The 15073-nt window shown below is 47.7% G+C and overlaps 1 protein-coding gene across 2 annotated transcripts in view; it reads left to right on the plus strand.

Annotated features, from left to right (window-relative positions):
* The first annotated feature begins 1914 nt into the window (after positions 1-1914).
* The window catches only part of MOCS3 (molybdenum cofactor synthesis 3), a 113375-nt gene continuing 100216 nt past the window's right edge, over positions 1915-15073 (plus strand). For both annotated transcript variants that reach the window (XM_073671462.1, XM_073671461.1), the window contains exons 1-2: positions 1915-2061; positions 7399-7534. In XM_073671462.1, the coding sequence (XP_073527563.1) occupies positions 1966-2061; positions 7399-7534 (232 nt within the window). In that variant the 5' untranslated portion in view covers positions 1915-1965. The remainder of the gene's footprint in view (positions 2062-7398; positions 7535-15073) is intronic.

The following is a 15073-nucleotide window of genomic DNA, read 5'->3' on the forward strand; positions in this document are numbered from 1 at the left end:
AAAACCAGGCAGCTGGGGGCTGGGATTCTCAGCATGGTAAGGCCCAAGCATTCTGGGCCCCCCACGCTGAAAACGGCAGCCCACAGCCACCCCTGGAATTGGCGCATTCATCATAGCACCATTTCCAGGCGCTTTATCCGGCTCTTCCAATGGCCCTGGTGGGGGGTGGCACGCTGGGTAATAATGGGGTTAGTACCAGCTTTGTATTATCAGCTGGCACTAAGCCTGAAATTCATGGCGTCACGCCAAATTAGACATGGCCACCATGAATTTCTAGTAAACAGAGAAAAAAAAAAACAACACAGAGAATTTTTTTTTTTTAATAAAAATAAAACACATGTAGGGACTCCATCTTTATTAAAAAACAAAATGGGCATGCATGATGGTACCACCAGTGGCTGGCAGGACATGCTGGGCATGATAGTACCACAGAGGCTGACAGGAAATACTAGGCATGATTCATGCCTTGTATGTCTTGCCAGCCTCTGTGGTACTATCATGCCCACCCGGCATGTCCTGCCAGCCAGCCACTGATGGTAGTAGTACTAGCATGATAGTACCACACCACCACCAGTGGCTGGTAGGACATGCAAGGTGGGCATGATAGTACCACAGAGGCTGGCAAGACATACTAGGTTGGCATGATTCATGCCTAGTATGTCCTGCCAGCCTCTGTGTTACTATCATGCCCACCCAGCATGTCCTGCCAGCCACTGGTGGTAGTACATGCTGCTGGGCATAGTACCAGTAACCAGAGGCTGGCCGCAGGACATGCTGGGCAATGGGCATGATGATAATCATGCCCATTGCCCAGTAGTATTTACTGCCAGCCCCGGCCAGGGGTCCTCCCCGCCCCGCTTTTCATACCCACTCGTCGAGATGAACTGCAGGCCTGCAGCCGCTACCTGGGGCGACGTTGGGTCCGTCCTCCACAGTGCGCACTGCGCACAGGAAGCAGTCCCAGGGCGATGACGTCATCGCCCTGAGACTGACCTCCTGCGCACGCGCTGGCAGTGTTGCGCTGCGCAGAGGAGGTAGAGGGGCACTGTGGCAGCAGGCAGATCGCTCTCCCTGCTTTGACGCTGCAGAGGGCCCATCACTAATCATATCGGCAGTGCTGCCGATATGATTAGCGAACCGGGGGGCCCTCTGTTTTCTGTACAGGGCCCAGGGGGGGGGCGGGACTTTGGGGCATGGCCATCGGGACCCACCGGGGGTTTTCCCTATCCTCCGGTGGGCCAGTCCGCCCCTGTTCCCCTTCCCCGTGCAAACCCGACCCACCCAACGTGATTCCCCTTCCTTGTGCAAATAGCGCAACATGATCCCCCTTCCCCGTGCAAACCCCCAACATGATTCCCCTTCCTCGTGCAATATGATCCCCCTTCCCCGTGCAAACCCGACCCACCCAACATGATTCCCCTTCCTCATGCAAATTGCGCAACATGATTCCCCTTTCTCGTGCAAGCCTCCCAACTTGATTCCCTTTCCCGGTGCAAGCCCCCCAACTTGAATTCTCGTGCAAACCCCCAACATTATTCTCCTTCCTATTCCCCTTCCCTGTGCAAGCCCCCCCAACACTATCCCTTTCCCAAGCCTCCCCAAACATGCCCCTCCCACCCTGTGCAAGTCCCCCAATAAGCAGCCCCATGCATACAGCTTCAGAATGACATGAAATCCCAAGTAGTCACATGATGCACTTTTTATGCCCCCAAAATACAATCTTGGACACACTTAGTTCTATATGTAAAAAAAAATTAAAAGCCATTTTTTTCCATCTGCACACAGCTCCAGTATGCCGCACCTCAGCCCACTCAGAGTTGTGTACACAGCATCTTCACTGGCAGCCGCTGCACAATGCAGCGCTCTTGTATCAGATCTGACCTGAACTGAGGAGGACCCGCCCCTTCCGGTGACGTCATTCCGTAAAAAAAAAATCAACTCTGATCTAGACGCTACGCTGCCGGCATGGAGTCTGCTGACATGGAGGCTCTCAGGGCAGAGCTCCGCCATAGAGACGCTGAGATCCAGCGCCTGAGAGAGCAGCTGGCCACCTGCCGAGCGGTAAACACACGTGACCTTACTAGTGCGTCAGCTGGGCGCACTGTGCAGTCAGGCTGTGCCCGCGCCTGCGCCCTATAGAGGAGGTGCACACCGCGCCGTGCAGTGGGGGGAGGTACCTAGATCTGTGTCTGGGGTCTGCGTCAGCAGCACACAGCAGTCACAGTGCAGCGTTATTCGCTGTCACGGGCCACATCTGCCACAGACATTGAATGCAGAAGCCTTATTGTGCGCTTCACCTGTAACTTCTCCTTAGGCTAAGTGCACACGATGCAGAAATGCTGCATATTTTTTACGCTTCTCCTTGGCAGGAAAAACGCATGCGGATTTTACATGCGGATTGTACATGCGGATTTTACATGCGGATGTGAAGCGTTCTTCAGGCTGAGTGCCCACGTAGCGTTTTTCAAGCGTTTATGCTGCGGAATTTCCGCAGCGTAAACGCTTGTGAAACGCTAGGTAATCCGCCCCCCATGGTCCCCAAGGGGATTCCGCATGTTCTATGCACATGCTGCGGATTTTTCCACAGCGTTTATGCTGCGTACAAAAATCCGCAGCATGTCATTTAATTTTGCGGAAGCGCAGCGGAACTCCCGCCATTGACTTGCATTGAGACGCATAGAATCCGTGTCTGTACATTTGTACAAGCGGCTTCTATGCGTCTCTATGTGCGGATGGTACCCAGTTGTGGAGGAGAGGAGACTCTCATCCAGACCTGGGTACCATTGTACCTGTGAAAAAAGAATAAAATAATAAATAAAGTTTATATTCACCTGTCCGGCGTCTTCTCTCTGAATGCCGGCATCGCTGAAGGACCTGCGGTGACGTCACAGTCATGTGACCGCAGGCCATTCACCGCTCTGTCTCGCGATATGCCGGCAGCCAGGAAGCAGCGCTGCAGCCACGCCGGGGCCTCGGGGGTGAGTATAGCTCTATTATATTTTATTTTTACGGTCACATATATAAATCCATGCTGTTTGCATGGATTTATACAGTGTGACCTAGTTGTCAAGCACTTTCCAAGTGATGCTATCGCCTGGAAATCGCTTGTCAACCCGCATGCGGAAACGCATGTGAACCCGCATGTATTCCGCAGGAAAAGCGCATGTACAATCCGCATGCGTTTTTCTGCCAGGGAGATGCAGAAATGATGCAGAAATTTTCTGCATCGTGTGCACATACCCTAAAAGTTAAAAAAAAAAAAAACCTGTATACTCCGGTTTGCTCCCGGCCACGTCCTCTCTCCTTGGCGTCCCGCAGTGTACTGTCAGGACCTGCGGTGACGTCATTTAGTCAGCTGATGGTCACGCAACCACCACCTGACCGCCGACGTCAGCGGTCGCGTGACCATCAGGTGACTAAATGACGTCACCGCAGGTCCTGACAGTACACCGCTGGACGCCAAGGAGAGAGGACGTGGCCGGGATCAGACCGGAGAGGTGACTATACAGGTTTTGTTTATTTTTAACTTTTTTATTTCTCTTTTTCACCGCGTGGTAGCCCGGATGAAGAGGAGTTGTAGTCTCTTCTTCATCCTAGGTACCATACGCTGCCAATTCGCAGCCATTGAATTTAATTGAAAACGCAGCAAATCCACATATACCTGCGGGTTTGCTGCGTTTCAATGTTCCTCAATGGCCGCGAATTTGCAGCGTAATCGCGGTAGAAATGGTCATCCTGCGTTTTGCAACGCAATGCGAATATGGCGCGCTAATTAGCGCATCATGTGCACAGCTCATCTGAATTCACATTGCTTTGCATGGCAGACTGTTTTACCAGCGTTTTCGCGGCCGTAAAAATGCCGCAAAAACACTACGTGGGGATTTAACCTAATAGTTAAAAAAAAGAATAAGAATAGTAAAAAATAAAGATTATACTTACCTTCCGATGGCCCCCGGTGTTTTCTCCACTGCGTCCGGTCTGTTGTATGGGTTGCGGTGGTGTGAAGGACCTGCCATGACGTCATTTAGTCATGTGACAGATCACTCGACCTCTGATGTCGTCGGTCACGTGACCTGTCACATGACTCAGTGATGTCACTGCAGGTCCTTTCACACCACCGCGACCGATACAACAGACCAGAGGAGCGGAGAAAATACCGGGGGCCATCGGAAGGTAAGTATAATCTTTATTTTTTACCATTTTTATTCTTTTTTTTTTTAACTATTACTTGGTCACACCATATAAATCCATGCAACCGGCATGGATTTATATAGTGTGACCAAGTTGTCAAGCACTTTCCAAGTGATGCTAAAATCGCTTGGAAAAACGCTTGACAAACGCTTCTACCTGGCAGGAAAAACGCATGTAAAATCCGCTTGAGTTTTTCCTGCCAGGGAGAAGCGGAAAAAATCTGCAGCATTTCTGCATCGTAGGCACTTAGCCTTATACACTTGTGTGAAGACTGTGCAGGGTTTTTCATATGAGGCTATGTGCACACTGAGGATTTTTGGGTTGATTCGCTGCAAAAAATGTCAGCAAAACCGCTTGACTCTTCCTATTCTGTTCAATTGTGAAAAAAAAAAAACTTTGCTATTCATATATTCAGTCTTTCAGCCTAGGAAATGCTGCAAAAACGCTTGTTAATATGTCTGCCAGGTATAGCCATGGTAATCCTGATGTGCTGTGCACATGATGCGGAAATTTCCTCTCCGGATTACCATTGCTGAAAAACCCGCAGCATGACAATTGTGCGGGCATTTCCGCCGTGAATTCGCGCCCATTGACTTGAATTGAACTTCAGCAAAGCCGCAGGTATAATATTTATATCTGTGGATTTGCTGCATTTCAAATAAAGCCAATAGGCGCGGAAACGCGGTGCAGGTGGTACCCAGGACTACTGCTCCTCTCATCCGACCGCCGCTCCCGCGGGGAGCAGTAGTTCTCAGCAGAGCCAGCGTGCCCGCAGTGAATATAATAATAATAAAAAAAAAAAACTTATAATACTCACCTGTCCGGGGCCCCACCGGTGTCGTCCTAGTCCCCGACGATGTTGTCTCCCCGGTGGTATACTGCAGGGAGCGCGCTCGCTCCCAGCAGTATACTGTGCTTCCAGGACCTGCGGTCACGTGAGTGATCAGCTGATTGCTCACGTGACCTCACCATTCGAACCTTCTGAAGAAGGTTCTCATGGTGGAACCTCACCGAGGCTGATCAGCTGATCTTCAGCTGTTGAGCCCCAGTGACCTCCTGCAGCATGTTTACTGATGGGGGTGATTTTATACCCCTGTCAATATACTTTACTGGCTTCTACAGCAGTGACATCAGTGATAACTGATGTTACTGCTGTAGAAGTGACACGGATCATCGTGGGACAATTGTGACGGACTCGTGGACTGCGTTGTAACGGTAGACAGGTGAGGGATATGGTTGTTTGTTTTTTTTTAACGTTTTTTCAGGAGATCGAGGGATTTGGGGACTGAGAGGGTAATAAATAAAATTGTAGAACCGTGTGTTTTTTTTTTATTTCATTAAAATACTTTATTCTGGCCGTGTATTTATTGAAAATGAGATCAGCTGACACCCAGCTCTTTTGTTTATGACAAGGTGTCAATCAGACCTTTTCATCACCAAACCTAATTAAAGTAAAGAGAATAAATAAACACACAGAGCAAACACTTTATTTGAAATAAAGCAGACACATTCTTTAATCATTTAAATTAACCAATATACTCACCACAGTTCTGAAGGTAATACAAGGGTTTAAGCAATGTCCCACCAAATAACTTTATTTAGCTCCAAAAAGCATTCATTGATGTACAAAAACGCGGCAAAACCGCATTTTTTTCTGCAGCATTTTTCCTGCCAAGGAGATGCAGAAACGCTCAGGAAACTTCTGCTTCAAATCCTGATTGTGCGCACTTAGCCTTAGGCCTACTACCGTATCACATCCACTGAGAGAGATGGATAGACGGCGCGGTCTCGGCGTCTCCTGTGTGACGGATAGACGGCGCGGTCTCGGTGTCTCCCGTGTGATGCAGGGGCGGACCTATCATTGGTGCAACTTGTGCGGCCGCACAGGGGCCCAAGGGGTAAAGGGGGCCCGTTTCGACCTCCAAATCAGGTGAAATTTTGAGGATATTTTGGGCTGCAAAGGGCCCATATATTGTTCTTGCACAGGGGTCCTTCTCTCTCTGTGTCTGCTAGTGGTGTGACAGATATACCATCCTCAGTATAATATTTTTTTTATTTTCTTTATTAGTGATTACAATATTGGGACTTGCTCGATGATTTAAAAAAAAAAAATCTCCTAATAGGCCGCTACTTAAAGGGAACCTGTAATCAGAAAAAATGCTATTAACCTGCAGATATGGGGTTAATTTGCAGGTTAGTAGCGTTGCTAACCTGCCCGGCGCTTGTACATAGCCAGGCAGGTTAGTTCATTTTAGTTTAAGAAGTTGATGTTTAGTCACCGCTCTGAGTATTCAGAGCGACGGCTGTAACCGTGCCCCCAGGTCTGCATTGAGGCCGGCTGTCAGTCAGGGCCAGGGCTGCCGCTCTGTACTGAACCAGTATCGGTGCCAGCCCCCGTAACAAACCAAATGTCGGGGGAATGAAGTTCATTTTTTCCCCACAGCATTTGGCTATGTGTAGCCGCTGAGCAGGCTAGTAGAGCTATTAACATGCAAATTAACCCCATATCTGTAGGTTAATAGGTTTTTTTCTGGTGACAGGTTCCTGACTATGTGAGGACTTTTTTGCCTGTGGTGCAGTAAATTACTAAAATGATGCTTGCATTTTTTTTGATCATCAGCTTTTGTTATTGTTTGTGCGTTTAAAGAAGCACTCCCGCTAACTTTTTTTTTTTTCATTAAATGTTTATGTATATGTGCATGTAATGTAGTGTGATGTACTAATATACTCACCTAGACTCTGCACAACACAACTGATGGTCCCAACCCCATTTATAAGGCAAGAAATCCCACTTATTAAACCTGACAGGGCACACCTGTGAAATGAAAACCATTTCCGGTGACTACCTCTTGAAGCTCATCAAGAGAATGCCACGAGTGTGCAAAGCAGTCATCAAAGCAAAAGGTGGCTACTTTGAAGAACCTAGAATATAAGACATATTTTCAGTTGTTTCACACTTTTTTGTTAAGTATATAATTCCACATGTGTTAATTCATAGTTTTGTTGCCTTCAGTGTGAATGTACAGTTTTCAAAGTCATGAAAATACAGAAAAATCTTTCAATGAGAAGGTGTGTCCAAACTTTTGGTCTGTACTGTATACTTTTAATGAAAAAGAAAAAAGTCAGTGGGAGCGCTTCTTTAATGTGCGGCCTAGAGATGTTAAAACGTTGGACACCCCCTTAATGTGGTTATTCATATTTTTCCAGGATGAAAGCTGCACATCAGCAATGGAGCTGCATGATGTAGATAACAAATTGGTTGAAATTGTAAAGACTTCTCTTACCAATGACGAGATTTTACGATACAGCCGGCAACTTGTTTTACCGGAGTTTGGTGTTAAAGGTAAGTGCTCTGTTTCTTCACACAATACATGAATATATGATCTGCAGATGTCTTGGTGTCTGACTAATCAAGACGGGTTTTCAGTTACTGCAAGCAGTATTTAATTTTAGTTTCTAGAATTAGATTTTAGTCTTTAGAAGTGAGATAATGGGGGTGGTGTTTTGTCGTTTATTTTTTACTTTTAAAAACATTCCTGGGTGCAGCCATATTGTAGGTTTACATTTCCTTAAAGGTGTTTTCCCACAAACAAAGTTCATTTTAATCAATAGATCTTGGAATAAAAATAACTTCCACAATTGGATGTGTTAATTTTTTTTCCTGTGCTGAGATAATGTTATAAATGTGCCCCTGCTGTGTACTGTGTAATGGCTGTGTCTGACCGTGCTGGAACATGGTCTGATCATACCACATCTCCTGGGCAGGGAAGGAAGCAAAAGAGTATACAGACAGGACAGCATGGGATCACAGTTGATTCTTTCTTTGAAGTAAAACATGGCTTAAAAACAGGCAGTGAATTGTTTTGCCTCACAAAAAGAATCAGCTGTGATCCCCTGCTGTAATGTCTGTATACTCTTTTGCTTCCCTCCCCTGCCCAGGAGATGTGGAACGATCAGATCATGTTCCTGCATGGTGAGACACAGCCATTACACAGTACACAGCAGGGGGCACATTTATAAAATTATCTCAGCACAGGAGCATTTTTTAACACATCCAACTGTAGAAGTTATTTTTATTCCAAGATCTACTAACTAACCCCTTCACGACCTATAACGTATAGGTATGTCATAAGTCGTGTATACCTCTTTGATGCTTGCTCCGGTGTGGAGTCAGCATCATTTCAGGCACATGACAGCTGATCAGCTGTCCTGTAATGTGCCCCTAACAGCCACTGGTGGAATCATGATCCACCTGCAGCTGTTAACATTTTAAATGCCTGTGTCAATCTCTGACAGAGGCATTTAACATGATTGCGCCAGAAGCACATCACTAACTCCGCCCATCAGCGCCCCTGTCACATGATCATGGGGCACCAACGGGTTGACATAACAACTGGGGGTCTGTAGGCGACCCCCGTGATGAACATTTCTGCTACACATAGCAGGGCTGAAGTCCTGTTATGTGTAACACTAGTGATCAGAAGATCACAGCTTTAAGTTTCCTAAGGAGACTATTAAAGCAAAAAGTGTATTAAAAAAAAAGTTAAAATCACCCCCTTTTGCCCCCATTCAAAACAGAACAATAAAAAAATACAGATTTGGTATTGCTATGTTCAGAAATACCCGATCTGTCAAAATCTAAAAATAATTTATTTGGTAAACGGCATAACGAAAAAAGAAATCGAAACGCCAGAATCACTATTTTTTGGTCGCTGCAACATTGCAATAAAATGTAATAACAGGCGATCAAAAGATTGTATCTACCCAAAAATGGTATCAATAAAAATGTCAGCTTTATGCGCAAAAAAATAAGCCCTCACCCAGCTCCAGAGTCGTCCGAAAAATGGAGACTCTCGGAAAATGGTGCCTTTTTTTTTTTTTTTTTTTTACAAACGTTGGAATTTTTTTTCACCACATAAATAAAAAATAACCTATACATGTTTGATATCTACGAACTCGTAATGGCCTGAAGAATCAGTGGCAGGTCAGTTTTAGCATTTAGTGAACATGGTAAAAAATTGTAGAATTGCACTCTTTTTGCAATTGCAATTTGTCCCACAAAAAAATAAGCCCTCACATGACCATATTGACAGAAAAATAAAAGTTATAGCTCTGCGAAGAAGGGGAACAAAAACGCAAAAAAAAAAAAACAGAAAATCCCAAGGTCGTGTTGGAGTTAAAATTAACTCTGTTCTTGGGAAAACCCCTTTAAGTGCATTATGACAGCAAAATGAATAGGAGTCAATGGACAGTGAAATATTAGAGAGTATTACAGTATCCTGGAAGGGAATGGCAGCATTTACTTTCACTCTTATGGAATACTGAAGGATGTGGCCTAATGACTTAAAGAAGTTGTCCGACCATGAAATACAAATTTTTTTGTTTTTAAACTAATCTGTGCTGTATAGTAATATACTACACCCCTAAAAACTTTTTTTGTTTCTGCCTTTCGTTCCTCCTGAATTTCACTTCATTCCCTTTGTTTACCTGCGGCTCTACCAAACTTGACAGCTCCCTATGCTTTATTATCTAACCTCACAGCCAAAGCTAACACCGCCCAGCCTCAGTGTCCAGCCCGTCCTCTGCCCGCACACTGCACACTCACTGGCTGTCAGTATCTGCCCCAGCTCTGTCATCACTCCAGTATTGGAAATCACAGAGGATTGTTCTCATCCAGGGAAAGCAGCACAATCAGTGGTGACCGAGCTTTATATCTCCACATCACCCCTGACATATGAGTACTGTGAAGTGAAGAATCTATAGTAATGTATGTGTGTGTATATCTCCAGTGGGTACGGAAAGTATTCAGACCCCTTTATATTTTTCGCTCTGTGTTATTGCAGCCATTTGGTTTCGATGTCGATTGACAGTCATTTTGTATTTCTTCCATTTTCTTACTATTGCACCAACAGTTGTCTCCTTCTCACCCAGCGTCTTAAGTTAAGTGCCCACGTAGCGTTTTTACGTAGCGAAAACGCTTGTAAAACAGTCTGCCATGCAAAGCAATGTGAATTCGGATGTGCTGTGCACATGATGCGCAAATTTGCGTGCCAAATTCGCATTGCGTTGCAAAACGCAGCATGACCATTTCTACCGCAATTACGCTGCAAATTCGCGGCCATTGAGGAAGATTGAAACGCAGCAAACCCGCAGGTATATGTGGATTTGCTGCGTTTCAATTAAATTCAATGGCCGCGAATTTGCAGCGTAATCGCGGTGCGTGTGGTACCCGGGATGAAGAGGAGCCCTAGGAGGTGCAGTCCCTGCACCCCCACTCACCATCGCCTCAGAGGAAGCGTGTGAAAGGATCCTCCAGCGGCCCTTCACGGCAAGGTGACGGACGAAGTGGGCGTTCTGGCAGGTCTTCACAACGTGGCAAGGACTCCAGCGCGGCGTCAGCCTCGGTGAAGGACCCAGCTACTGGAACGGGTTCCTCTTCAAATCCGGTATTCCCTCTTACTACGGGTCGGTAAGTGATCTTCGTGAAAGCTTACTTGTAACTTGAGACCCCCTCTCTTTTCTTCTCAGGGAAGGAAGAGTACGGGCAAGTCCAAGCACAGGGCCTGCGCGCTTTGCGCAGCGGATCTGCCCACTGCATGGCAAAAGAGACTGTGCAACTCATGCATCGAGCAAACGATCTGTGAGGAGACCCCTAAGTTTGCCTCCGAACTCAGATCCCTGATTAAATCTCAGGCAAAGGACACCTTTAAGTCCCTGCAGAAGGGGGGGGTGGAACAAGGGAAAACTAGACACCTATCCCTGGTGCCGGAGTCCAGTGGTTCAGACGAGAAGGGAGTAGTCTCCGATTCATCGTCTTCGTCGTCTTCAGGGGACGGGGGTCGTAGCTGTTTCCCTATAGATGGAACCGATACCTTGATTAAGGCGGTTAGGTCTACTATGGGGTTCGTGGATCCTCACCCTAAAAAGTCTATCCAGGACATATTGTTTAGTGGCCTAGGACAGAAGAAAAAGAGATCCTTCCCTCTTAATGATCAAGCACAATCTCTGATTAAGAGGCAATGGAGAAAACCAGAGAGGAAAGGGTTGTTGTCACCCTAAAGGAAATACCCCTTTGAGGACCCTGTGTGCTCCTTCTGGGGGAAGGCGCCTAAAATTGACGTCGCGATAGCCAAGGCCTTTAGAAAGTTTTCCCTGACATTTGAGGACATGGGGGTGCTTAAAGACCCTATGGTTAAGAAAGCTGACTCCTTTTTGAAAGGAGCTTGGGAGGCGGGGGGGGGGGTGTTAAAACCCGCGGTGGCAGCCACATGCACGGCCAGATCTTTGATGGTCTGGCTAGACCAACTAGAAGCGCAGTTGAAGGATAAAGCCTCAAGGGATGATATAATAGACTCCATCCCAGTGATGAAGGGCGCAGCGGCTTTTCTGGCTGACGCCTCAGCCGACTGTCAGGCTGGCAGCTAGGGCTGGGAGTTTTTCAAACGCAGCTAGGCAGGCCCTCTGGCTCAAATGCTGGCCAGGCGACCTCCAAACGAAGTCTTCGCTGTGCTTCATCCCGTGTGAGGGGCAATTCTTATTCGGGTCTACTCTGGATGATATCCTGGACAAGGCCGGGGATAACAAAAAACGCTTCCCGGTCCTCTCCGGTACTTCTTTTAGGAAATCTTTTCGGAGTAGGAAATTCATGCGAAGGAGACCCCCCAAAGACCAGGACAGGTGGGAGGACTGGAGGCAGAGAAAATCCAAGGGGTTTATGTTTAGCAGACCCCCTAGTGACAATAGGAAACCCGCCCAATGAAAGGCAGCCCCAGGTGGGGGGGGGGGGGGGCTTCTCCATTTCCTCCCGGCCTGGGAAAAAATATCAAACGTGCGCTGGATTTTAGACCTGATAAAATCGGGGCTAAGATTCCAGTTCCTCTCCACTCCCCGTTCAAATTTCATAGTAACTCCCGTGAGGTCTTCAGGGGTAGAGCAGTTGACTCTAGAACAAGAGGTTCTAGGCCTAGTGGACAAGGCAGTCCTTCGGGAAGTCCCAGCTCAGGAGGAAGGCGAAGGATTCTACTCCCCTCTATTCCTCAGGAAGAAACCGGATGGAACATTCAGGACTATTGTAAATCTAAAGAAATTGAACAGGGTTCTGAAAGTTCATTGGTTCAAGATGGAGTCAATAAAAACTTCTGTGAAATTGTTGTTCCCAGGCTGTTTTATGGCTGTCCTGGATCTGAAGGACGCATATTATCATGTCCCCGTACACAGACTACCAAAAATTCCTGAGGGTAGCGATACCGATAAGGGGCACAATAAGGCACTACCAATATACGGCTCTCCCCTTCGGGTTAGCAATAGCCCCAAGAGTCTTCACAAAGGTGCCCATCTGAGGGAGAGGAACATCCTAATAGTCCCTTACCTGGACGATCTACTTATTATAGGCAACTCGTTCAGCCATTGCAAGGACCATCTAGCAAAAGTCATGGGTTCCTTGACGAGTTTAGGCTGGCTTCTGAATCTGAAAAAAATCCAGGCTGGAACCAGATCAAGTGCAAGAGTACTTGGGTATCCTGTTAGCTTCAAGGAGTCAGGAATGCCGTCTCCCGGCAGAGAAAATCCAAAGCATGATGGCCCGAGTGTCCTACGTGAAGAACCATCCCGATATGACACTGAGGGGAGCAATGTCCCTCCTAGGCTCCATGACTGCCTGCATCCTGGGGGTCCGCTGGGCTCAGTTGCACACCAGGGGCTTACAATGGGAGATCTTGGGGGCGGAAAGGTCACTAAGAGGGCACTTAGAAGGTCGGCTGACCTTATCATCAAAAACTTTGCTTTCCCTAACATGGTGGACAGAGGGGGACAATCTAGGCAGAGGCGTCCCATGGACAATTCCAGTATCTCAGATACTAACGACGGATGCAAGCGCCAGGGGGTGGGGGGCTCATCTAAACGACCAAGTGGCTCAAGGGGTCTGGTCGAAGGATTTGGAAGGGGTATCCTCCAACATGAAGGAACTTCTGGCGGTGAAGTATGGCTCCTTGGAATTTCTAGACATGCAAAGGGGGCACCACGTGAGAGTGTTTTCGGACAACAGGGTAGTGGTGGCATAACTAGGTCACCAGGGGGGTACCCGGTCCCATTCTCTTCTACGGGTGTCAAGTTCCATCCTCCGGGTAGCAGAGAACAATCTAGAGTCTCTATCGGCACTCCACATAAAAGGGACAGAGAATGTCACGGCGGACTTCCTGAGCAGGACGGACCCAGCTGAGACAGGGCGAGTGGGAGCTGAACCAGCTAGTGTTCGACAAAATCACGAGGGTTTGGGGACACCCCTCCGTAGACCTATTCGCCAACTGGCAAAACAAAAAAGTAGACACGTTCTGCTCGATCGACCCCAGGGGGAACCCAGCGGCGCTAGATGCCTTCTCGATCCCATGGAACCACCAGCTAGCATATGCCTTTCCTCTGATTACTCTCATTCCGGCAGTTCTGAGGAAGATCAGGGAAAACGAGGCAAACATGATCCTGATCGCCCCCTTCTGGCCAAGGAGGCCTTGGTTTTCCTGGCTAAGGATAATGTCCGCCTCCGACCCCTGGGTCCTTCCGGAAGTTCCGGATCTGCTGTCCCAGGGACCAGTCCTTCACCCACAGGTAGCAAACCTGCACCTGACAGCTTGGAGTTTGAGAGGGCGCTCTTAAGGGATAGAGGGTTCTCCCCCAATTTAATCTCCACCTTACTGCAGAGTATGAAACCCGTAACTAGCAAACTCTACGGTAAAACCTGGAGAAGATTTCTTTCTTTCACGCGGTCGGAAGTATTGGGGGAGTCCCCCATTACTGCTATCTTGGAGTTTCTTCAAAATGGGTTGGAGCAGGGGTTGGCCACAAGCACTCTGAAGGTTCAGGTGGCGGCGCTGGGAGCCCTATATAACTGCGACCTGGCTAGGGGACAGATGGGTCTCTAGGTTCATCAGGGCATCCCATAGGTCCAGGCCCATCCCCTCCCGGAATGCTCCTCCTTGGGACTTAAATCTTGTGCTTTCGGCTCTGACCAAGTGTCCCTTTGAACCTCTAGTGGACGCGTCTCTTAAAATCCTGTCCCTTAAGACATCCCTTCTAGTAGCCCTCACATCGGCACGTCGGATTAGTGACATACAAGCCTTATCAGCAGGGCCCCCCTTTACGCAAATCCTAGAAGATAGGGTGACACTTAGGACTGACCCAGCGTACCTTCCTAAGGTGGGATCCCTCTTCCACAGGTCACAGGAGGTCACCCTCCCTTCCTTTTGTTCAGACCCAAAAAACAAGGGGGAAGAGGCCCTTCACACCTTACACGTCAGGAGGTGCATTATACAATACTTAGAGGCCACACGAGAGTGTAGGAAGGATAGGTCTCTCTTTGTGTGCTTCCAGGGATCTCGGAAGGGACGGAAGGCTTCCAAGATCACCCTGGCAAGGTGGATAAGGGACTCCATCTCCCTGGCTTACTCCTCAAGCGGGGAAACCGCGCCTGCGGGCCTAAAGGCTCACTCGACTAGGGCAGTGGCAGCCTCCTGGGCGGAGAAGGCTGGGGTTTCTATCGAACACATATGTAGAGCGGCGACCTGGTCTTCTCCTTCTACATTCTTTAAACACTACCTAGATCTAACCTCGTCTTCAGACCTTACCTTTGGCAGAAGGGTTCTGGAAGCGGTGGTCCCTCCCTAATCTACACTTCTCTGCAAATCTCTCCGTGGTGCCATCATGGGGAAAGAGAAAGACGTAGTTACTTACCTGTAACGTGATTTCTCGGAACCCATAACGGCACTCGTACATTCCCTCCCTTCACACATGGGTGCGCACATTTGTTTGTTGCCTTTGTATAGTCACAGGGTGTGTCTGGCAAGCTCCTTTTTCAAAAAAAATATATATAGTACAGACCAAAAGTTTGGAC

This window comes from Phyllobates terribilis, unplaced genomic scaffold, assembly GCF_046119375.1.
Source record: "Phyllobates terribilis strain yellow unplaced genomic scaffold, ASM4611937v1 Scaffold_3__8_contigs__length_932513732, whole genome shotgun sequence".
NCBI classification, from domain to species: domain Eukaryota; kingdom Metazoa; phylum Chordata; class Amphibia; order Anura; family Dendrobatidae; genus Phyllobates; species Phyllobates terribilis.